The sequence below is a fragment of the Phocoena phocoena genome, chromosome 15 (assembly GCF_963924675.1).
Source record: "Phocoena phocoena chromosome 15, mPhoPho1.1, whole genome shotgun sequence".
NCBI lineage: Eukaryota > Metazoa > Chordata > Mammalia > Artiodactyla > Phocoenidae > Phocoena > Phocoena phocoena.
The window spans coordinates 8,052,141-8,076,980 of record NC_089233.1 but is presented as its reverse complement, the minus strand read 5'-3'; the positions used below and the strand labels follow the sequence as shown (position 1 = coordinate 8,076,980).

Genomic DNA, 24,840 nt, shown 5'->3' with positions numbered 1-24,840 from the left:
GCCAAACAAGTTCACTGCTATTAAGTCTCTGCTAGATTTAAGGCATGAGCACAAATGTCTATTTAAATGTTCTCAAATGATATTTTTACAACGCTGAACTAGAAATTTCAAGGGACTTTCAATTCTCATCCTCATTTCTATTCACCCCGTCACCTTTTGCAAAGTTGGGACAAAGAGCTCACAACCGTGTTTCGAGGATTCATAGCACAGCACATGGCGAACACTGAACTCAAGGCAGGACCTGGGAAGGCGGGTAGCAAGTTGCGGGGCAGGCCACTGCTGACCCAGCCACGTGGCCCTTGGGGAGGCTGTCTTTTGCTTCTTTTGCTGCGTTGGGTCTTCGTTGCTGCACGAGGGCTTTCTCTAGTTGCGGCGAGCGGGGGCTGCTCTTCGTGGCGGTGCGCTGGCTTCTCATTGCAGCGGCTTCTCTTGTTGTGGAGCGCGGGCTCTAGGCGCGGAGGCTTCAGCAGTTGTGTCTCGCGGGCTCTAGAGCGCAGGTTCAGCTGTTGTGGCGCACGGGCTTAGCTGCCCCGCGGCATGTGGGATCTTCCCGGACCAGGGCTCGAACCCGTGTCCCCTGCACTGGCAGGCGGACTCTCAACCACTGCGCCACCAGGGAAGCCCCGGGGAGGCTGTCTTTTAGGAGCGCTTCTCATTACGGTCAGCAATTCATTGCTTAATCTAAGACTATCCCGGCGTATGATGTTTATCTCATATTTTGCAGGCCTGGTAAATTCCCATTATTCCAGAATCTCAGTGACCAGGAAGTGCCGAGAACAGAAAGGGTCTGGTAGCCCATCCACAAACCATGGCCTTTCATGAGCCAGGGAAGGCCGATGTGGAAACAAGGGTCCTCGAGGCCAGCCTGGCTCTGTACAGCTCTGCCCGTGCCACCTCTAGCTGCGCATCCCTGGGCAGGTTGCCTCACCCCTCTGGTGCCCCAAGCACGTTCCGAATTATGAGAGAGGTACAACTACGCTTTACGTTGCTGTTTCTATCGAGTGCCTTCTGGTTCTCTGCACGCTGGTCGTCTCTCTCTGTGATCAGATCAGATCCTTTTGGCCGAGACAGCCTGCAGAGGCGCCTCTGGGCTCCACTTGGCTGGGGGGACAGAACTCGATTCAGTCACCTGCTAGCTTGGGGCACATAGTTAACTTCCCTGAGCCTCGGTTTCCTCATCTGTCAAATGGCGACTCTGCCACCCCCTCACAGTGTGAGACAAGAGGTCTAAAGGGACCGCGGAGGGTGAGAGGGCCTCACCCAGAACCTGGCCCCCAACGGGGATGCCGCAAATGGAGCGTTCACCGGCCAGCCTCCCCGGAAGTTTGGGAGTGGGCGGGCCATGATGCTCCTTGGTTAACTAAGTGGGTGATGGCCACACCCTCCAGACAGATACGCAGTCCTAAGCAGTGAAGGGAGATGGGAAGACCCAGGCTCCCACATCGAGTCCCTTACCTTCTCCCCGAAGATCCTCTGACAGATGCCGTTCTTGGCCAGCTTCTCCTTCACCTGCCGGGTGAGCTCGATGGTGTCCACCTCCTGGTACATGTAGATCTCGTACTGCTCAGGGGTCAGCGGAGGGACCGAGGGCTTGGTGGGCTTCGACAGGGGCACGATGGGGGAGGAGGGCAGAGGGCTGTTCTGGGGTGTCTCGCTGCGGCTGGCTCCGGTGAGGCTCAGCTCTGAGCTCTGGGAGTACGGCGACTCGGCGCTGGGCCAGTCCTTCCAGTACTCTGACGAGGAGGGGCCCTGGAGCTGGCCGCGCTCGGCCCGCGCCTGCCCGCCACTGCCGCCGCCGCCTTTTTCTTTCCCGCCACTGGTTTCTTCAGCCTTGGGGTCTTCGGGGGGAGCGCTGCTCTTCCTCTCGGGCTGGACGGCGCTCCACCAGTGGTCTTTCCACACGCCGCTGCGGCCCAGCTCGCTCTTCACGTGTCTGAGGACCCCCTGTGCGGAGTCGGCCGCCCCCGGGAGGTCTGGCCCGGGCACGTCCTGGGACTCCTTCTTCAGGACCGGGGGGTTGGGCAGAGCGGGGGCGCTGGAGTCGGGAGCCGAGGGGGGCTTCTTCAGGGAGACGGCTAATGGAGAGTAACCGGACACCGACGACATGGGCGAGGGGGGCATTAGCTTGGGGGTCAGGATGGCGATGTCCGTCTGGGACAGCGGCGCTGGCTTTAAGGCGGGGTCGAGGGCGGCCTGCTGGGCCTCCATCTCACGGCGGGCCTGCTGCAGGATGGAGCGGATGGCGTCGTCGGAGTTCCCGCTGCTGGACGCCGAGGAAGGCTGGGCCGGCTCTGCTGCGGAGCAAACACAGAGGTGAGACGGTGGCGGCACCGCCCCGTGCTTTTTCACTCCACTTCATCCCGACCCGACCTGCCACCGCATGCAGGTTACTGGGAAGAACCTCACGGCTCTGTTTTTCCAACGTTTCCCCCGTCGTGAAACGTTCACGCACCCTGTCCGAGCAGTGATAGAGGGGCCAACGCGTCTGCTGTGCGACCACATGGCCTCCGCGACACACCAGCCGAAGGGGTAAGCTATGATCACGAGTGTGATGGGGGGCGGGGCGGGGGGCGTTACGTGTGCAAACGCTCTGTGACTCTCTTTCCGGGATCACTTTAAACTTAACGTGCTCATGTGCTATATCCCAAAATTCCAGTGGTTTTGTTAGCTCAGATCCCCTTCTGGGTGGGTGACTACGGTGTGGCCACCAAGGGGGAGGGGGAGGGGGAGGGGGAGGGCCAGTGTGTGTGTGGGGCAGTGGGCAGGCCCTAGCTCAGGAACCCAGGGCAGTGACCAGGTAGTGGCAGGTGCCAAGTGGTCACAGCTGCCTGCAGCCAGGCCTGGTGGGGCCTCGCGGCCACGTCTGTGGTGGAAGGACTCCACAGAGCAGGGGCTTCGTGGGCACAGGGCAGGGGTGTGTCTGTGTTGAACCCCGGGTAGAGCACTCAGGTTTCCTCTCCAGCAGAAGGTCTGAGCTGAATCTACAGCCTGGTGCGCCTCTCAAGCAAAGTTCAGCCGCAGAAAAGCTGAAATGTGGGTGTTCTCTTACACAAGGCAGCTCTCAGGGAGCTATGAGGGCCAATTCCTGAAGCCGACTGACTGCAGAGGTGGGGCCATCCACCCTTTAACACTTCCTGCTCCTCTCTGGCAACGTCTGTTCCATAAAGCAGCTGTGGTCAAGTATATACCCAAGTAGCAAAAGCCTGTGTTGCGTTTAAAGAAGGGAATCTGGGGGCTTCCCTGGTGGCGCAGTGGTTGAGAGTCCGCCTGCCGATGCAGGGGACGCGGGTTCGTGCCCCGGTCCGGGAAGATCCCACGTGCCGCGGAGCGGCTGGGCCCGTGAGCCATGGCCGCTGAGGCTGCGCGTCCGGAGCCTGTGCTCCGCCGCAACGGGAGAGGCCACAACAGTGAGAGGCCCGCGTACCGCAAAAAAAAAAAAAAAAAAGGGGAATCTGATACAAAGTACTTGCTCATTTAAGTCACGGAGATTCTAGGCCAGGGGTACATTCCTGAGTCAATGCTAGGGAATGACCTAGAATGGTAACCGTTAGCAAAATAGACATCACACAGACCTGCTCCCCTCTGTGCTTGCCTCAAGGCTTGAAAACATTCACTCTATTTTTTTTTTTTAACAAAGTTAATTACTGCCGACCAGCACGCTCATGACAATTCTTTCAACTAAGTGTGGAAGACAGCGGTCGAAGACTTGGACTCCGTACCGGTTTTCTGTACTTGCAGCTCCCTTTTGGCTTGTTCCAGGATGGACTTGATTGCGTCATCGGACCCGGTCTCTGAGGCTCGGATCCGGGTGGTGATGTTACCTGCAGGGAGAAGCCACACCAATGACATCAAACCCACACCTGGAACAAAACTTAGGGCTGCACAAAGACGTCATTCTGCTAAATAGCTGCTGAGTCGAGGCCGGTGATGACACGGAGGCAGGCGCGGCCTCCCGTTTACCTGTACCTGCTGTGCGGGCAACTCCACAGCAGGTACCGCGGCCCCGGGGCAGGAAGGGCTTCCTACTGACTCCACCTGGCGTCAGACAGTATTCGGCCAGTGGGACAAGCTCTCACATTATCCAAGCTGGACGTCACCCGTGGGGTGGGGCCAGGGAGAGCGAGTCATTTAATCCGGTATAAGAAAAAAGATGAAGGATTAAAAGGCAACGCTTTTTCTGTGAGTCATTTAAAAACAACTCCAACAGCTGCTTTGGCTTGGGACTACGTTCAAGGCTTTGTACGTGTCCTTGAGGCCAGTATCCCAGAGCGGAAAAATGGGCAGAGAGGGCAAGGGGTGGAGGCTGATTCTCTCGCTATCGTTTGCTCGTTTGCTCGTACAAGGTGAAGAGGCTGAAGGCTTAAGTTAAAACTTTCGGGTCTCTTATCACATACTATCTTTTTAAAATTTATGAACAAGGAGAGAAGCCTGCGGACATGCCTAAAGGACAGGAATTCCGTCTTTCGGTCACATGGTGATGCTCTGCCAAGCAGCCACGTGCACAGGTGCACTGAAGCTACTACGGCCCGGGGGCTGGCCCCGGTTCTTCCCGGAAGCCGTCCACGTGTTTGAATTGGTCACTACCTCACTAAGTGTGAACCGCCACATTAAACCATTTAAAAACAAGCAGACCGCCGGGACAAAACCCCATCGAAGCTGCGACTCCGAGGAGTGCCACGGGGGCTGGCGAGCAGGTTCCATTTGGGATCTGTCCCCTCTGTCATGCCCTCGACACATTTCAGAGTTCAGGGAAGGTACAAGGAAGCAGCAGTATCTCATCTGACTCAGTCACCTGATTCTTCTCAGAGCAACAAATGTTCCTCTTTCACCTGCTTCTGAGAAAATGGGGAAAGGCGTAATTTGAATCTAAAGGGGGGTGGGTGTGGGATTCGCATTTTGGGGCTCATCTTAGTGGTGCCGCCCCCTCCTGCGCTCGGTAGAGCGCGGGCAGCTCAGGGGGAAGGGGCCGTGCGTACTTGAACCCGTGCTTTGTTTTATACTTACTAGCTCTGTTTTTCCATCAGGTTCCAGGCCAGAATCACACTGTACAGTTTTAACCCGAATACACAGCTAAGGACATGCTGCTTCCTAGGTTACTAACTGCAAAGAAAAACACCTGCCTGCGACATACCTTCAGACCCATTTCTTCGTTTCGGTACTTCCTGAAATAGTCTGTTCAGGCTCTGGCCTGGATTCTCTGTTGAAAAACAAGTGTGGTAAGAACAAAACAATCAGGGGGATGGTGGTGTTGACGTTATGGGCTGCGTGATATGAAATCTGAGCCGCCTGTCACTACAGAGAGGGCGCAGGGCTGCCTGTGCCACTTGGGAGTCACTAGAAACTTTGGAGAGGCCCTTCCCTGGCTGACCGGCTCACAGAGGCCACGGCTCTGCCACCAAAGGGGATCAGATGGACCTAGGTGGCGGCCTGCGGCACCAGCGCCACGGGGGTCAAACGGAGGGAGCAGGGCCGCCAAGCGGATCGCCCACCAGCCCCGGAACAAAGCTCGCATAAATCATCCAGAGACAGTCAATTTCGGTTAACAACGCCGTGAAAGCCTCGGTGCCCTTTGTGCGAATGGACGCTGTTTGAAGCGTCTCCCTTCTCCGAGTCTAAATCTCAATGCGTCTGAGAAGAGTCCCTTTCTCTATCACTGCTGACTTAGCAGAAGGATCCCCTGTCGTTAAAGAGGGAAGGAGTTCTTGCAGTTAGGGACTGGACGGACTTTTTATCTTTTTATGGGCGGGGGGTAGGAAGCGTGTTTTAATACAACTTTCATGTATTTTACTCAAGGCAGGCATGTTTCGCCGGTAATGCTAAACAGATCGCTAGCGGGACGTAAACACGGGGAGTGTGACCGTGGGCCTCGCTCCCACTGGTGCGGAGGGAGGAGGGGGGCGCACGTGGTCGGCCTGTCCTCCGCGTGGACCCAGCGTTGCGTGAGGACCGCCCCCGGCCAATGCCGCTGCTCTAGGGCCGGGTGGTACCCACGGGCCCCCTCCCCATGTGAGGCCAGCACCTAAGGCCGGAAGGATCGCTGGACACGAAACGCATCAGAACGTCGAGCGTGAGGTAATTCCCTCCGACTCAGTACGTGGTGTTGAAACAGCGAGTCTACTACGCGTGAGGTGCTGAAGGATTTTCAGAGGCCGGACCACCCCCCAGGTCTAACAGCCTTAGCTCCTGCCCCTCGGCCCTGAGCTCCGGCAGTGGCAGGACTGAGAGCTGTACCTGATGTGATGCACAACAGATGTCTCATCTCACAGACACACAGACACACACACACACACCTCTCCATGACGGGCTCACACATGGGCACCAACCCGTGAGTCTCTCACCTCTTTGTCTGCCTTGGATGCTGCGAAGAGCCAGGATGTTCTGCTCGTCCGAGAGGAACTGCTTCATCTTGTGAAACGGCTCCTTGCCACGCACCGTCAGCTTATTCCACGGCTTGGGCCGGGCCAGAATCTCGCTCACGGACCCTTGGGACAGTCCCAGGACGTAGTGTCCGAAAATGCGCTGCCCGATGTTGTGCTTGATGAGCTGCTCTTTCACCTGCCGGGCGATTTCTGCAGTGTCCATCTCCTCGCCCTCGGAGACGCTCCCAGCACTTTCTGACTGGCTGGGAGACGGGGCCATGCCATTTACATCTGGGCTTTGTTGTAATGGACTTTGGGAAGATATGGAGTTTGTGCTGTATGGACCTGTTGAAAAAATCATGCTTGTGCTTCCTGCTTCCTGCATGGCCTTGGAGTAGAAGGACTGCATTAGCTGTCGTTGGAGGAGAGAGTTTAGTGCAAATTTTCCCGTAGAAGCCAGGGGCAGGCTGGGGCTTGCCAGGGATGAGCTGAAAAAGTCTTGCGTTAACCCCGCTGGTGAGAACTGGTGTGTACCATTAGTATTGGAAGCCTGCTCCCCCGTGTTGCGGGGCAACTGAGAAGGAGGGGAGGCCGGCAAAGGTCCAGGACGCCGACTCTCAGGCTGGTCTTTCCCTTTTCTCCTGGCTGACCCTACAAGGAAGGGCAAACATAATGCATTATGGGGGATTCAAAAGGGAAAAAAAACCAAGACCAGGATGCAAAGTTTGCCCCGCAAAAGGGAAAAAAAAAAGTGCAGTTTTTTGTTTTTTTTTTTAAACAAGGGCCAATGAGGTGTGTTGGTTTGTTTTTCAATTGAATTTTTAAGTTAGCCAAACGAGGCCCCCCGGAAACAAGCAACATGCATTTCATGTTTGCACCTTTCTTGTACGTTGCAGCCTGGAGAGTTCCCCTTGACATAGACTCAAACTCCTAACGTGACAAGGAGCCGGTACCACACACAGTAAAGAGTCGGCAGGTCGCGGGCCTCTCATCAGGCCTCTAGCATTTGAGCTATAACCAGAAGGGCCCCACCTGAGGAGCAGCAAACACTGACATTTTGGGACCAACGGATTCTCACACCACTTGCTCTGAGGCGAACGCACCGCACCGAGTCCACTCGATCGAAGGCACGCACATTTTAAGAATGAAATACCATCGGAGCCCGAGACACTCTTAAACGCTTTACCAGCTGCCAAACCCGAAGCAGTCAGTGACGCCACCACTTCGGGACGAGCAAAGAAAGGCTAAGGATGGGGGAGGCGTTCCCAAGGAAAACCTGACAAAGGAAGAAAAGCTCCACTGAGCCGGGAAGGGCAGGGCCTGGCCCTGGAAGCAGCCCCGGAAACACCACGGGAGAGGCCGCACAACCGAGAAGAGACCAGAAAAGCCACCGTCCGCGAGCGAGCGCCCTCGTGGGCTCTCCCGCAGCACGGCCCTGCCTGCGCTCCGCAGACGCCCTGCGGCCTCGCGCCTCGCCTGGACCGTCTCGTCTCGGAGCGGGTGGGGGCGGGTGGGGGGGTGAGGAGGAGACGGACACTCGTTAGTCAAGGTTCTCATCGCCCGGTGACGCCCGCCATGCATCGGCCCAGACTCACGGTTCGTCTTCTTCTTCCTCGACCCCGGGAGGGGCCAAGCGGACGCGAGACCCTGTCAACCTACCACTCAGGTCGCTGTTGGAGATGCGCAGCGCGGCGTTCTCGGACTGCAGCGAGCGGTTCTTCTCCAGCAGCAGTACCTCCAGCGGCCTGGATGAGTCCTAGACGGGGCAGAGCCGGGCTCACCGCGGGGCCGCCGGAACCCCAGGATCCCCGCTCTGACCTGACCACCCCCCGCCCTCCCCCCGAGGACGCTCCACGCACGTGGAGAACACTCGAGTTCCTTTCTGAGGTAACTCATTCCGGCTGAAGTAATTTCTCTCTTTCTAGGCTCACACAGCTTCCAGACAGCTCATTTCTCCCTCTTCTGTACCCAAATCCGAGCATCTAGACCTACGCTTTGTTAGGCAAAGGGAGCCACAGACCTGTCAGAAAGGCCTGCAAAGGTGATCTCTTTTGGGTGCCAGCCACCAAGAGTCAGAGGCTGCCTTTTGGGCATCGGGAGCGGGCTTCCACGTGATGACTTAAAATTTTAATGGGCCACTGGGTTACCGTGCGCCATTGTCATCTTGCCCGTTTCTTGTCCACGTGAGGCAGTAGATAATAAAAATTCCTAAGTCAGTCAGTCCACTTGGGGCTGCTCTTTTAACACAACCTATAATCGTTTGTACCCACGTTCTCAGGACCTGCCCAAGTTAAATTGCAATTCCACGTGAACGCGGTTACCAGTTTCAAAGACACTAACTTTTCTCTTCTTGCCCCTTTTAAGTTAATTTGCTCTAAGTTGGCGGAATACCCTTGAGGAGAAACACCGCGACGGTGAAGCAGTGACGCGGATGCTCACGCACACGGAAAGCAAAGGGAGACCATGTACCTGCGTCCCAGCTCCCTCGGCCGGAGCAAACTCCATGGACTTCAGGATGCTGCGGAGAGCAAGACAGAGCCGTTAGCCCTGCTCGGACCTTTGGGGGCAGCCGCGCTAACGAGCGGCCACGTCACCGCTTCCTGCTCTCCAGGAACCGAGGAGCTGACAACTTTAACAACTTCCCTGGCAGCTTTATCATCTGATAGCGTCTCTGGAATAACTATTCGACTAGCAGTTGGCCAGCGAAAGTTTCTTGCCCAGCATGTAAATCATTCCATATGGAATCACACCAGGTCTGTTCAGAGTATAATTTTAAAGTTAAGTTGAACGCAGACGTAACACTGCCGCAAGTGGAATGTATTTGTAAAGCTGAGAAGGGCTGAAAAAGCTGTAATGAGGAAGCCGGGGAGAGGAACCGATGCCCCTGGCCGCTGCCCCTCAGGTACACTTGGCAGCTGCCGCCCGGGGATGGGCCAGGAGCGAGGTCCCACCGCTGGATGGCTCAAAGGCGGCAGCGGACTGTCTGCAGCCCAGGCTGGGGAAGGAGCCACTGCCAAGGTGTGGGCGCGAGGGCTTACGTCTCCTTTGTTCTCCTTACCATGGAAACTGCTCCGGTCTCGGCCTGTGTCAACAAGTCCGAGAGCTGAGTGAGCGCGGGTGCCCAGGACTGCTGTTCACAGCGTTCCGCACACGTGGACACTCCTTTCTTCCTGTGGGTCCCTGTGGCCCCAAGGAGCCCAGGCGCTCCCCTCACGCTCAAGGCGGGAAGGTGAGAAAGTGGGCAGCTTCCATCCCGGGCACCGGGCCTCCTGCACTCTCCCAGCTGGGACTCTAGCCTCGGCCCTTCTATAAGATCAATGGCAGTGCCATCCGGAGAGCACAGCGTACCCAGGGCCCAGGGGGCTCTCTGTGCCACGGCCCCCGGGAGGCTCAGTGAGGAGCCGACCGCTCTTAGCTCCCCCGTGGTTGTATCTTTGTGGTGGCCCCTGTCGTGTAAACTAACAAAACGGGAACGAGGAGCTCATAATTCTGTTTTATGATGAGCTGCTACCGAGAATCCTAAAAGCCTCGGGCCGCACTGCATCAGCCAGGAGAGAAGAGGCGAGCAGTCTGGACAAGCCTGTCTTTTCTTTGTGGCTGTCACACTGTTTGCAGCTATATTCTTGTCTGAGGGCCTCTTTAGGATCATGTAAGAAAAGACTAAGTGCGTCTGAATTTATACTGAAAACATCAGTGTCTCTTCATTTATTTATTTTTATTTATTTTTTTGCGGTAAGCTGGCCTCTCATTGCTGCGGCCCCTCCCGCTGTGGAGCACAGGCTCCGGACGCGCAGGCTCAGCGGCCATGGCTCACGGGCCCAGCCGCCCCGCGGCACGTGGGATCTTCCCGGACCAGGGCACGAGCCCGTGTCCCCTGCATCGGCAGGCGGACTCTCAACCACTGCACCACCAGGGAAGCCCTCTCTTCATTTATTCACCAAGTTTACCGACAGCCTACTACGTGCCTGGCGCTGTGCAGACTCAGAACCGCTTCTCATCCTCAGGGACCCTACGGTGATTCTGGGTGGAAGACAAAATCCAAACAGCACCAGCGGGAGAAAACCCGGGCAGGAGACGGGTGTGTCTCATGAGATGTCAGTGTCTGTGAAGGGCCTTGAAGGAGCAAAAGGCTTTACAGACTCCTGGGGTGGGGCACGGTGGGGACCTCAGGGGAAGAGATGGGACGGAACGGGCGCTGGTGCGCATCCAGAGGGCGTGTGGATCACCAGGAACTGGGAAGCCAGAGACACCTTCTAGCAGAAGAGCCACCTGAATGGGGCTGTGCTGGGGCCGTGTTGGGCAGATGTAGCAGAAGCGCTGGCAGGAATATGGGAGGCTGTCCTGGGAGAGGGTGAGGGCCGGCGAGTGGCCGGGCAGGCGGACCTGGGAGGGAGCAGCCTGGGGCCAAGAAGCCTTGGTTCTCGGGGAGAGAGGTGAGCTCAGAGGAGTGGGTGTGGGCCTGGCCTCAGCCTGGGAAGGGCGGGGGCTCGGGAGAAGGCCTTCAAGTCAGTTTTTTTGCTTCAACGCTAGGGAGGGCACACATTGTTTTTGTTTTCGTTTTTTTTTTGCGGTATGCGGGCCTCTCACTGTTGTGGCCTCTCCCGTTGCGGAGCAACAGGCTCCGGATGCGCAGGCCCAGCGGCCATGGCTCACGGGCCCAGCCGCTCCACGGCGTGTGGGATCTTCCCGGACCGGGGCACGAACCCGTGTCCCCTGCAGCGGCAGGCAGACTCTCAGCCACTGCGCCACCAGGGAAGCCCTTTTTTTTTTTTTTCTTTTGAGGCGGGAAGAGGGAAAGGGATGGGGAGGCGGGTAGAGAAGTAAAAAATATACCCCCCGGAAATGCGGTGGGGGAGAGGACAGAGCTCAAAGAAGCTGGACCTGCAGAGAGTTGAGGGGGTGTCCAAGGAGGCGTGCAGAGGCCCGCTGTGTCACGGGGGTGAGGATGCTCAGGGAGAGAAGTGAGTGGAGCCCCCGGGAGTCACCCCGCCAGGGAGGAGGCTGCTGACGCAGGGGGCGAGAAGGTCGAAGAGGCCTTCACGTGGGCTTTTTTAGCAAACCCGAGGAAATGGAATTAAGAATCTGAAGAACAGCATGGGGAGTGGGTGTAGGCTTATTTTAAAAGGAGAAATTAAAAATGTCAGCAAGAGCGAAACGAGCTGATGGGAAGAGTAGGAAGGAAGGGACCAGCGTGGCGGGGTCAGCCTGGAGAGACAGGAGGGAGAAGCCGAGACCAGAGGAGTCGTTTCGAGGCAGAGGCTCCGGGAGCCACGGGCGTCTGTCCCCTCCGTCAGGCAGAGCACTGGGGGGTCTGCTGAGGGGTCGGGGTGCAGCTGGGGGCAGAAGGGTATGCCGAGGGCGTGGCAAGGCCCCCGGGAAGCAGAGGCGGCCAGCAGCAGGGGAGAGGCCCGGAGCCTGCAGGGACCCAGGCCCAGGGACCCCTCTGCAGTGTTTGCCAACCTGGCTGGGGAGGAGGGGGCAGCTCGGGTGAGACTCTTCAAGGCGAGGGAGGGCAAGGGGCGGCCGGGTGCACTGCCGGGGCACTGCCCGTGAGCTCTAGGCAGGCCAAGGGCAGCTCAGGGGAAGGAGTTTGAGGCGGGAGGGTCAGGCTGGGCGCCGGGGCCCGAGGAGGGAGCTTCTAAGCGTGGGAAAGTGAGCATCAGCTCCAAAGGGTGACAAGCTTTCAGCTGCTGCCTCTCGGGTGGAGGCCGGGGGATCAAGGTCCCATAGTTTAAGCCAGGGAGGCGTGAGGCCTCAACTGGAAAATGTTTCCTTGCTCTGTTCTCCTTCTGTGTGGGGGACTTACAGCTAAAAAGTAAGCTCGTATTTTATATTTCCTACAAAGGCAGTATCTCCCGATTCCGTGCAGATTGGTAACTTTTATGCACAGAGTTCCATAAAAAGTCCAAAGAATTCAGGCACAGGCCCGAGTGCAAACACCCGCCACGGTGAGTAGCCCCGGATGTGGCCCAGTGGTGGAGCCACAGCCAGGGGCCCCGCAGCTGCCCCCTCGCTGACATGGTGTTTCCTTAGCACATGTCCCCAACGAGCCCTGGCTCGTGAATGGCCGAGCTGCATCTCCAAACTTACTTTAGCTCTTTCTTCACCTCTTCATAGTCAGCCTGTCCTTTGAGTTTTTCTTCCAGTTGCTGAAAACAGAGAGGGATTTTATTAGTGGTCGTGTCTGAAAAAGGCTGCTGGGCTTTGCCATGGACTGAATGTGGTGTCCCCACAAATTCAAATGCTGAGATCCTAACCCCCAACATGGTGATGGCACCAGGAGGTGGCGCTATTGGGAGGTGTCGAGGTCATGACTGGAATTAGTGACTTAAAAGACACCCCCGAGAGGCCCCTCTCGGGGCCATGTGAGGACACAGCGGGAAGACGGCAGTCTGTGAACCAAGAAGGGAGCCCTCAACAGACACAGAAAATGCTGGAGCCTCATCTTGGACTTCCAGCTTCAGAACTGTGAGAAACAGAAGTGTCTGCTGTTTACATCACCTGGTCTCTGGTATCCCATCATGGCAGCCCCAACGGGCTAAGACTGTTCACTGACTACGTCCCCTGCAAAGCATCCAGCAGCCCCGAGGGAGCCCAGGCATGCACAGTGAAAGGTGACAACTGTGGAGTCGTCCCTTGTCCTTTGCTTGTTGCCTGATGTTGAGTGGGCACAGGCGTGCGCGCACACCACACACACACACACACACACACACACACACGGCAACCATAAGGTTGTAACATAAACCCCAATGAAAGTAGAAGGAAAAAGCTTTACAGAAGTGGAAAACCGAACAACGAAAAGGCCATTTTCTATGAAATCCCACAAAATGGCCAACAGGATGAAGAGACGCTCTCCTGGTGTTTTAAAAGCAGCGTGTGGCTTTTCACAAACTACGTGAGGCCAGCTGACATGTACGGTTAGTTGTCAACACCTCTGGTGGGACCCTGCTGATAAGAGACACGGCCCTTTTGTCACTGAGGTCAGCATCAGATAGGCACCAGGGAAAATGCGTTTGTATTTCTGGAGGGGTCCCCCCAGACGCGGGGGATTTTAGCAGCGGAGGCCGGTCCGCTGGGGGGGGTCACTGCTTTCTCCGACAGAAGGTCCTGCAGGGAGGGCCCTGGCAGGGCACCCTGGCCAGCAGGGCCACGGCTGGGCATGGCTGACTCCCTGGCCCTAGAATGCCCTTCAGAGGGAAGGTCAGGGGCCCTTTGGCAAGCTTCCCAGATGCGGTGATGCTCTGCCGTGCTCCATTCACCTCTGTGAGCTTACTTGGTACCCACGTGGCTGTCTGCGCCCGGAGCCCCGCGGGGCCTTCTTGCTAGGAAGAGCCTTTGCTGTAGAGTGGTCAGCAGAGGGTGCTTCCTTCTCTGAAGGTGACTTTGGCCTAGTTTGTTTTTGCCCTTCCCCCCTCAACCAAAGGAGTTCTTTGGGGGAAGGAAGACAGCTTGACATAAAACGCAAAGACTCAGCCAGCAGGGGGTCCCGACCCTTTAGCATCTTTCCAAGCCTGGGGCGAACAAATTCCAGTTCTTGAATCAACAGGCCCTTCCCATCCCCAGAGCTTCTAGTTACCTTTTTAGGCTCTACCTGACCAGCCACGTCTATGATCACAGTTTAAAGCCGGCTGAGAACATTCTAGAATGTGGGGAGAAGATTCCCACCTGGCCCACTAGCCTTGATGCTCACCTGAATCCCACGTGGCCCCATTTAGCCCGTCTTTTCCTTTTGCCTTTGCTGGCGGTTCCTTGTGTGTGTATTTTCCATGGTGTAGAATTGCTCTGCCCTAGTTCCTTTCTAAGACCTCTTGCCTGTATTACAATGGTTTCTCCTCATAATCAAACAGGGTAGCATGCACTCATTTTCCGACAAAAGATGCTGAGAAGGTGCTCATGAAGACACGATTCTTTCATTCTCCTCCCTGTGGTCGGAGAGTGGGAAGCCTTTCCTAACACAAGATTGCCCAGCGCTGCCGGGATGCAAAGCACCTTCGGAGGGTGGGACTCACTGACGCTGCACGCGGAGCACGCATAAAAAGTGGTCACGTTCAGAGAACAGGAGACGGGCAGGAAGAACGGCAGACATGAAGCTTCTGGACCTGGCACGGCCCAGAACCTGGAGTCAGCTCTGTCACTCACGAGCTGGGCCCTTTGGGCACGTCAATCAGCGGCTCATCTGTGAGACGGGAAGACCGGTGACCTCCAAGTACTGAGCGAAGGGGCACGAGACAAGGAGCCGGTGCAGATGCTGGCACCGAGGGGCCTTCGATGCGGGACCACTGTCGCTGCCAGGTCCTGCTGCGGGTTTCCTGAGAGCACGGCTGCAGGCCTTCGATCAGCCCAGATCAGAAGGTTTTCGGGCTGGAATCTGTCTGGTTAAATATGAGTTTTCACTGAGAACCAAACAGCTTCCACTAAAATTTCTGCCACCTGCCTGGGGGGCAGCATAGTCAGGAAGAAACCAAGATGGCGGCTGCAAACCTCTGTGGAGCAGACACCTGGACGGGGGCCTGGTGGGGGGACGCCTCACAAAGCCCGTCCCCCACCGAGCTCCCAGTGGAGCGCCGTCTCAGGACCCTGCGTGTGGCGGCAGGCTGGGGGTGGGCCGGGGCAGGAGGCAGGTGGCGTGGGCCCACACAGGCAAGAGCCCAAGTGCCCTCAGCTCTGTTCTTTGGCCAGAAACTCCTTGCTGGGCGCCCGTAACGTCTGGTTTCAGGGGGTCCCGCCCAGAAAGGGCAGCAGGTGCTCCTAGGATTTTGCCGAGGCTCGTCAAGCAGCGGGCCAGATCCCAGGCCCGGCTCCGCACCTCACATGTCATCTTATCCAGTTATCGCGACACGTCTGCAGAGCATCTGTCTGTCCGTCCAGAGAAACAAAGAAAAAAAAAAAAACCCCACAGGGCGTCTGCACCAAAGGCCGTGGCAGAGCCCGAGGCTGCCCAGAGCAAGTGCAGGAAGCAGTGAGGCACCGGCGGGCTGGGGCCTGACAGCCCCGGGCCAAGTCCTGGCTCCACCACTTAGCTGCAGAGGGACCTTGGAAAAGACACTGAACTTCTCTAAGCCTCGGTTTCTTCATCTATAAAATGGGGATAATGGTACACACGGGACAGTGCTTTCCTGAGGACTACATGAAACTGTCGTCCCTTGGTACCCACGGCGGATTTGGCTCCAGAAGCCCTGTGGTACCAAATCTGCAGATGCTCTAGTCCCTTACACAGAATGGCGTAGGGCACTTGGCCCTCCGAATCCGTGGATGTGGAACGTGCAGAGACAAGAGCCCCAGCTGCAATACTGAGTGCTTAGCCTGTGGTAACGCACTCAGTAACGATGGTGACTGTTATTACTGTAGTTATGACTACTTTATCCCTGGTGGCTGGTACTGAATACGACTAAAGGGTTCTGAAGACACTCTGTGGTCCTCAATACAGGTGCTCCATTTACGAAGTTCTCCACAGCCCAGTCTGCCACCTCCGAGCGTCCCTGCGGCTCTTTGGCAGATCCACGGAGGAGGACGGAGGCCCAGAGCGGCTCTGGCTGTCTGATGCCGATGGCAGGAAAGGCAGCCCCACATCCTGCGCCCTGAATGCAGAAGCCGGCAGGCGGGTCGCCTTCCTGAAAAGGGGCTCTTGTAAAGGAACCCACTCTGACCTTGTATAGAGAAGGGAGGAAAGGTCTAGGGCGGAGCTGGGCTTCGAGCTCAGTCCCACTTGGCTGTGGCCCTGGGTGACGGGCTTAGGCTGTCGGGCCCCACGCTCCTCATGTGGGAAGGGGGGAAGAGTAAGAAGGAGGGTTTCCAGGGGACAGTGGTGAGGAAATGTCGGATGCACAAGTGCAGGCTGCGAGCACCCCTCAAACACGGTGGTTTTATGAGACATTAATCACACACGTTTAATACCATAGAGCACGTATGTGGTTCCAGAACTTAGGAGGAGCTCATCAAATGTTTCTTGAATTGCTAGAAGCATTATCTATCTGAAGTTCTTAAAATCCTGGCTAAGACTCAAATAACGAGGTAATTGAATTTAAAGCGCAAAGCATTTTGGTGTACAGCAAATTAGGTACTGAATGTGTAAAAGATATCTGTGTTAGTCAGGTTATCACATGGGGCCTAGGGCTACCGACTCAAGGGACCTCCGGCACAGAGACTAATGCAAAGACCCTCGAAAGACCTCGTCCTCCGGGTCGCACAGCAAGGGGTCAAGGTAGCAACACGCCTTTGTCGCACAACGGACGGGGCCGGAGAGGCGACTGTTGCGGTTTACAGGCAGCTCTGTCTTCTTCCTCTGGGATAATCGGAGCCAGGCTTTCGGCAGTGCTGTCTGAAGACCCACAGCTCAGGTTAGGGGCGTCGGTGTGTGACCCCTCAACCCTGACGTGGACCCCGGGGCTGAGGGGCCACCAGTCAGAACCCAGCGGGGTGTGACTGGGCTCCCTGGTCCAGGCAGGGGTCTGAGGTTGACTCTGCCTCTCTGGGGTCTGGAACTAGGCAGCGTGCCCCTCCTTTTCACCTGAACGGGGACCCCCTCAGGTCTCCACTGTTCCTTGGTGAGAGGTGGCAGTTACGTAAATTTAGGATCTGCTGAGGCTAGCCTGGGGGAGAAGCCCAGGGACGCCCAAGGTGGGTGCTGTGTGTGCACTACAGGGAGGCTGAGAACGCAAGACAAAAAGGGGAGACCCCCCCCCGCCCCCAGGCCAGGGGGTGGGGAGAGTGACCATGACGTTGGAGGCCTTGCTGCCAGCTGGAGAAGTGCGGCTCTGGAGACAAAAGGGGGACCCCTGTGTGGCAACCCCATCACAAGCCACCTCCAACCTCCATGAACTGTGACCCAGGCACAGGGCGGACGGGAGCAACTCCTTCTCACGGAATGGTGCCACCATCGTCCAGGAGGGTCCTGGCTCAATATTTCAGCTACTTGGACATTGTATGGTTGGCTAAGTGGGCCACAAGCTGGGGATCATCTGCAGGTGAGTATCTAGATTTACTCACCCAGTGAGCAGGGGCTCGTGTGTCTAAGAGGATTCACCGTAGATCCCCACAATTAGCTCCCTGAAGCATTTCCAGTAATGCCCACCGGTTTGCAGTGATTTACTTACGACCTCAATGCAGATAACTGGTCTTGAGGCCTCTAGCACGATGCCCCAGAGGGAAGAGGCCCTCGGTTTCTTCCCTCTGGGGCGTCTCCGCTGCTGCCTCCCTTCCCGGGGCCCCCTTCACCCCCCTCCTCCCCGTGGAAGGCTCACTGCTTCCTTCAATCTGTGCTCACGGTGCCTTCAAGATGCAGCCAGGACGAGGCTCAGGGAGGCTCGGCTCCCGGGCTCTCTGACACCGGGATGTGTGACGTTAAAACTCACTCGTGCCGTCCAGGGAGGGCAGGGGCCACGGAGGGACACACACAGGCCTCCCCGCTACAGCCACGGGCTGGCTGGCACCTCCTCCCCGAGACAGCGATTATCATCACGCCCACCCGCGGCAAGCGACCAACGGAACGTGGATGTCGGAGCTTCACACACTGAGACGATGATGAGATGCTCGTTAAAACGCGGTCAAGGGCAGCCCCGGTGCAGAGGAAACACACGGCCGGTGAGGGAACTTATGTAACCAAAGAGGCAGCGTCCAGAATTAAAGGCACTGAACGAGTGCAGAGGAGTGGCTGTCGGTCTTTGGTCCTGTCCCCACCCCGTGAGGGACACACTGTGCCCCACAGTGGCTCAAAAGGACCCATCGGAACCTCGGGAGGTGGCGTGAGGGGTGCGGAGGGTTGGGGAGGCTTGTGCAGTTTGGAAAAAGGCCCCCAGGTGAATGGAGCACACCTGCCCACCCGCCCACCCGCCCAGTGAGAAGTACTGATCTTTAAAGCAACTGCAGAAAATATCATTTCTCCCTAGGGGAGATGGGCCCCAGTCAGTCTTTCTCACAAACGCCCATCTTAAACCTGAGCTATTGGTAGCATTGCCTCCTGTGCCCTAGCGAGTAGCATGCAGGTGACTGCCGCGTTACACTGCCTCCGTACTGAAGTGTTCCAACAGAAGACCCCAGAATAGTGTTATCAAAAACAGCAGGCTTGCAATGGCAGTCGGCTTATTTCACTAATTATGAATGCGGAATTATCCTTGACAAGCGGCACAGTACTGCAGTACTTGTCAGATCAGGCAGGAGGAAACAGCTCCCACTTCTGAGTTGGTTTCGATGTCTCTTTGAAGGTTACTGTGTGCGGCTAGTGATGGTGACCTTGGCTTGAAAAAGCAGAGTGCGGGGAGAGAGACTGGTAAACATCCAACTGGCAATTTATCCTCATAATTCTCAATCGGTTACGGAGGTGAAGGGAAGAAAGCATGAGTTGCAAAGAGAGGGAGTGTTTCAAGGTGCTCGGAAAAGCAAACCACTTAGTCCCCAAACGTGTTCCATTACAGAGTGCACCCCCAGGGGGTCCTGGTGGAGGAGACCCCCAGTCAGCTCAAGACTCCATAATCTCAAGACTTGTCCGTGGGACTTCCCTGGTGGTCCAGCGGTTGAGACGCCACTCTTCCACTGTGAGCGGGCGCGGGTTCGATCCCTGGCCGGGATCCTGCATGCCACACGGCATGGCCAAAAAAAAAGACTTGTCCGTTACGCCTCCTGCCCTTGTGAGACCAGTGCCCCTCATCCCTTCAGTGACCGTCATCAAGCACATTCGCATTTCTCTCCGAGGTCATGGTCAGCGTCCATGGTGAAACCACCCACCACGCCAGGATGCTGAGAGACAGCTGGAGGCTGGAGCATCTTCAGACGTAGATCCCAACCCGAGCCCACAAAGCTGGACAGCACTGTCCAAGATGGAAAAGACGGGGTGTCGGGGGGTTGGGGATGGTGGAAGCGGGAGGAGGAGGAAATGGGAAGCTCAGGGGCAGCTCCCGGCTGCTTCCAGCGGCCACCCCAGCTGGGCCCCAGACCCCCGCCACAAAAGCATCAGGTGGTCGATTTGACAGGTCTCATTCATAAAATATTTTTCTAGTAATTGTTTCGCTGCTTAGTTTAGATTTGAGACTATAAATTATACACGTTAGGAGAAAAAAAAAGCCCAGGGTAGTATCTCATTCAATTAACCTTATTCCCTTGGGCGAGGGAGGCTGACGGGCCCATTTGGGGAAGGCTGATACCTTCTGCGTGTGGGTTCGATATCAGGGAGAGCTTCACTCCTGGCGACAAGGGGTTAAGATAATTAAAATCAGAAAAGTCTTGTTACTGGAGGACATGTTTTGATTATTAGATCAGATGAAGATAAGGGAGTAATAATTTTGGAAGAAGTATTGCCGAATTGTCTCATTAACCGCACAGTATTAAAGAATTCCCCCAAGATACAGATAAAGAACATTAATTTGTGAAACTGCGTTTCATTTTTGGTGAAGGCAAACATTAAAACCTTAACTGATTTAGAAGAAACTGCTCTATAATAAAAAACGTAAGGTCTACAGCCTCCCTCTCATGTAGTCAAACGCATCACGTACTTGAGTCGAAGCCTTTAACTGTTACAAAGGAGGGGAAGGCCAATTATCCAATAGCAGGGCCACTGCTGGGGCCAGAAACGGCTATAACACGAGGAAATGACACTGAATCTGGAAATAAAAAGTGAGTACTGGCACTCAGTGGGCAGGCCGATGAGAGCCTCAGCGTGACTGGGCCTCAACCATCTCCCCATCCCGGCAGGACCGTCTCCTCTGCGGGGCCCGGGCACCCGGCAGTTTCTCAGATAGTGGATGAAATCCACCCAAAGGGGCAGAGAAAGGATCTAGTGAGGATGAGCTGTGGGTGCCCCGGCGCCAGCGAGGTCAGGCCAGGGGGCTGCCGGGAGGACAAGACTTGCTGGAGACTGAGTTCTGCCTCAGAAACATGGTCATGCGTGGAGGAAAAAAAAAAAAATCTCAATTAAAAAAAAAAATCAAAATGGGCCTAACCACATTCTGGAACTACTTTACATAAGAACAAGTTTTCCTGACATTTTTACAACCAACTCTGATCCACTTTCTTCAGAGCACAGAGACTATAATTGGCAGTCGGTCACTTATCCATTCACACCCGCCTCGAATGGGCGCTGAGCGGGGGCGGGGGGGGTGCCCGGTGGAGCGGGGACGGCAGAGCGGATGCCGCGCCCTCGCCGCTCCTGTCTCTTCCCTGTCAAATAAGATACCACCGAGGAGTCCCTGCTGGCTCTGATGTGTGAATCTGGGGTGCCACGACTATCTCCACATTATGCTAACTTCAACAGATTGGGAATACCTTAAATAAAGTGTAATTAAAAAAATAGAACGTAAAAGGTTCTGGGTTGTGAATGTGGGACACCAATTTACGAGGAGCCCCAAGAGGATCTAGCTCTCGGCTAGACTGCTAAAGACGCCGGAGGGAGACCAGCGGCTGATGGTGGGAGCTCCCCGTGCTAAAGCAGCACCACGCTCCGGGCCCCGGCGCCCGGCACAGGCCTGAGCGTCAAAACCATCCCTGCGGGTGGGGAGCGGGGCCCACGGGGCTCGGTGCAGATGTGCCCTCCACGAACCCCTGGCTTTCACGTTGTTTGGGCACAGGGCGGGCTGGGGTCTCGGTGTGCTGGGTCCTCCTGCCGGCACCTTCTCCAGGAGCCAGGGAAGGCCGGCAGAGCTGCACTAACGTGTCTGCGGATGGCCTGCGCCCCGACGGCACTCCGGCCCATGCGGCGTGCTGTGGGCAGGTGGGCACCAAGGATCGGGGTTTCTGCAACGGGCTGCGTGCGAGGACAGCTGACCAGGAGGGACGTGCCACCTGGGCAGGGGCTGATGGGAGGGGTCAAGGCCCATCCCACCTCGCTGCCTTGGGCTTCAGGGCTCTGCTTCCGGCTGCCTCACAGAGGTCAAGGCTGCCATGCCTGCTGTCAGGACAAGGTGTTCTCCAGACAAGAGCCCTGACGGAGCTTCTGAGTGACGTGTCCAGGGGAACCTCACGCCTCCTTATACTGGTCTCACTGGAGGGAAAGACTTGGCTGATGGCTGGAGCTCACCTGAGATAAAACCCCAACAGTCACTTCTGCTTTCAAAAGAGAAGGAATTTTAACCATGACCTTTGCAGACAACAAAAACGAGATACATGTGTGCAACGGCTACGGCGGGGGCAAATGAGTTAGTTGGCTTTGAGCAAGACCCCCCCCCCCACCGTGGTCACTATACTGGGGGCCGAAGTGCCCCGCTGAAGAGCTCGGGGTGTCGGCGGGGAGCCGGACCCCCCGTGCCGAGCCCGGGCTCCTTCCGGGGCCACATGGGAGGGAGGTGGGGTGTGCGCGTACGGCCCTCCCCCGGCCCCTGGGGCCCCCGGCGCCCTTACTTTGAGGGTGCTGTTCTTGGCACTCAGCTGCTGCTCGAGCTGGGAGATCTGGCTGGCCGAGTTCTCGCGCAGCTTCGTGAGGCTGGCCTGGAGTCTCTGCACGTCCTCCACCAGCTGCGCGATCTCCCGCTCTTTGGCGGCCAACTCAACTTCCAGGCTGGAGCGGGTGAGGACCTCTATGGCCTGCTCCTGCGGAGGAGAAAGGAGATGACAAAACCGCGCCAGCCTCGGACGGGCGCTTGGGGTTACCGGTGCTGGCAACCGAGGCGAGAAGCAGGCAGTGGGAAGGATGTGGTTGGTGGTGTGGATGATACAGCATCACGTCCTGCCTCTGCTTGGACCGCACCTGCCCGTCGCCCTCCCCCCGACCTTCTCGTCTGCACGGGGAGCTGCCACCTGGATTCATCTGTTCGACAAGCATTTACCGAGTACCCACCATGTAGCAGGCACACAGCAGGGGACACAAGGACAGAAGTCCCTGTCCTCACAGGGCTTCTGGTCCAGTGGGATGGGGCAGGGATGAGACGCTTTAAATATGCTTATCAGAGAGTGTGCCAGGTGATGATAAATGCCACGGAAAAACTGAAGCAGGGAAGGGGCAGCTGGGGCTTTTAATAATGTGGTCGGGAAAAACCGCATTGAGATGGTGACGTTTGAGCAGAGACCTGATGGAGGTGGTGGAAAGGGCCTTGCTGATGGCTGGGGACACCAGAGGGGAAGGCTCTGAGGACAGCTCCTGGAATGTTCCAAAGCATTCGGATTTTTTGCCACAAGATGAGATGCAATGTCCTTTTGATTCATTACTCTGTTATCTAGAAGCTGAGATACTGTTTGACAAACTGATTCTCAGAGTTAGCATTTTACAAAAAAGAGTTAAAAGACATGGAAGGTGCATATTTGGAGTTCCTTTGCGCAGGAATTCTTTTGATAATTGCTGTTTTAAAAAACTTACTCCCCACCCCTCAGATGTGCTCATTTTGGAAAAATGCAAAACAGGGAAAAGGTATTTTTTTTTTAAAGTCAAATTCATATTTCCACTTCCCAAGGATGAAAGCAGTACTTTTCTCAAGTTTTAGAAGTAATCATAGCTCCTGAATGGTTCTGGAAGCTTGTCTGGAAGTGTTCTGGAAGTGCCGGGCGGAGCACTTCTGGGCATGACTGAGGGGGACAGGAAGGGCAGGACTGCAAGGTCCCTGTGACGGCAGCGACCTGGGGACGCGGCTCACACTGCAGCGTAGAACGCCACCATCCTGGCTGTTATCCCCTTGCCCCCAGAAGTGCACCGCTGCACACCTTGATCTGGCCCATACTGGGGCGGAAACAGTGGCAGCTACAGCCCCAGTTGGCAGGGGCGGCCCCGCCATTCCATGCATGAGGTGCCTGTCACAGGGTTTTCACCATCTGGGGACAGCCAGTCACCATGGAAATAATTTTTCATATCTCCCTCCCAAGAAATTAAGGCCTTTACCATGTAAGAATGTTAAGTTTTGTGGGCGAAGAAGTGAGCCCCTTCTGTCTCTGGTTTGTATAATGTTATAAAGTAAGTCCTTCACTTCCCCTAACTTCTGGCAGATCTGCCCGTGGCCCTGGGGCCCCAGTGAGCATCTTCCCGCCAACTTATTAAAGAGGCACATGCTGTCCAGACCAGTTCTGTTCAGCGTGGGCTCCACGGACTGGTGCCAACTCACACACCGTGGCTGGTACACAGTGAGACAAGCACAGAAATTGAGAGTAAGTGTTTAGAAACTTTTATAGCAATCTGACTTTGCTGTGACATTTTTATTGTCTTTTGTAAAACTATCAGTCTGCAACAGATTGGAAATTCAAAACAAAACAAAACAAAACAAATAAAACCATCCTTCACCACAGAGAATTTAGGAAGCGCCGCCCTAGACAACTCTGGCCAGAACCCAGGTCAGGAGCCAAGGGACCGCAGGCAAGTCCTGCCAGCAGTGAGGACAGGGGAGGAGCGCGTGGCGGGGGGGGGGGTCCTGAGGAGGGACGGGGGGGTGTAGGCGGGCTGGTGGATCTTGCTCCGTCTCAGGGCGGGGACCCCACAGGCTGGCACAGGGGTGGGAGAGGCAGGGAGCAGGACACGAGCAAGGGGTGATCAATACTGAGAGGCCGGCTCGAAGAGGACTGAGCATGTTGCCACCTGAAAGGGACTGCTCGGGAGGGTGGCAGGAGGGGCCTGGACTTAGCAGGGGAACACGATGAAAGTGATACCCAGGGAGGTTGGCCTCACGGTGCATTTAGGCTGTGGCATGATATCTAATTTAACTTATTTATCAATCGTCCAACCTGAGGGATGGGGCAGCCATAGCAACTGTTTACAGCGCTCTTAGGGAAAGAACCTGTAAAACAAGCCCAAAGGTGATCTGGGGTTTTCAATGGGCGAGTGCAAATCACAGCAGGGATGAGGGTTCAGAGAACCTGTGTAAAAACAGGAGCTCTCAGTGTGGCCCTAGATCCAGGATGGGTACCGGGGGACGGGCAGTCCCAGGGTACAGTTGGCTGCTCAACTCTTGGGGCCCAGCCTGGTCTGGCCACAAGCTGACCTTGTGACCTCAGGCACATCAATTAACTCACGAACCCGGGCCACAGATTCCTCATTCATAACAGAGCAGACACCATTTGTGTCTCACATAAACTAAGTGGAGGTGAGACAACATACCCCAAAGCAGCAAGACCTTGGAGTTAAGACAGAAAACACCATCCTACTCCGAGCGCAAACGCGCTCGCTCCCACCCGCAACACGAGGGCTCCTGTTGTCCCACCGCGAAGACGCAGCAGAAAATGGAGGAAGAAACAGACAAGGGCCCGGGAGTTGACCAGGGGCTGCGGGTGGAGGGAGAGGCCCGCACCTGGGTGATGGAGCTGGGCCTGTCGGTCCGTGGGCACCAGCTAAAAGGAGATGGTAGGACAGGGCGCACAAGGTGCTGGGTAAGGTGGGGGGGGGGGGTGAGGTGGGGCGTGGAAAACTGCAGGGGGGTCGGCGTCTGGCAGTTCAGGTGCCCTTGAGATCATTACTGAGAAGGGAAGCAAAGGTGGATTCCGGGACTCAGGACCACTGGCTCCCCTTGTGTCTGTCCAGGCCTCGACTCAGCCGCACCCAAACCCCTTGGGAGCTGGGCCCTGCCCTGGCAGCTGTGGTTCA

General features: G+C 56.3%; 1 protein-coding gene across 6 annotated transcripts in view; it reads right to left on the bottom strand.

The window, feature by feature from the left end:
• CUX1 (cut like homeobox 1) overlaps nucleotides 1-24,840 on the bottom strand; it is a 373,714-nt gene that overhangs the window by 62,782 nt on the left and 286,092 nt on the right. For 3 of the 6 annotated variants that reach the window (XM_065892584.1, XM_065892588.1, XM_065892586.1), the window contains 4 exons: nucleotides 21,684-21,872; nucleotides 12,450-12,508; nucleotides 8,829-8,877; nucleotides 8,019-8,115 (listed from right to left, as the gene is read on the bottom strand). In XM_065892584.1, the coding sequence (XP_065748656.1) occupies nucleotides 8,019-8,115; nucleotides 8,829-8,877; nucleotides 12,450-12,508; nucleotides 21,684-21,872 (394 nt within the window). Of the gene's footprint in view, nucleotides 1-1,455; nucleotides 2,295-3,719; nucleotides 3,822-5,131; nucleotides 5,198-6,338; nucleotides 7,011-8,018; nucleotides 8,116-8,828; nucleotides 8,878-12,449; nucleotides 12,509-21,683; nucleotides 21,873-24,840 lie in introns of all 6 variants that reach the window. The other 3 variants (XM_065892585.1, XM_065892587.1, XM_065892583.1) reach the window with 2 other exon arrangements.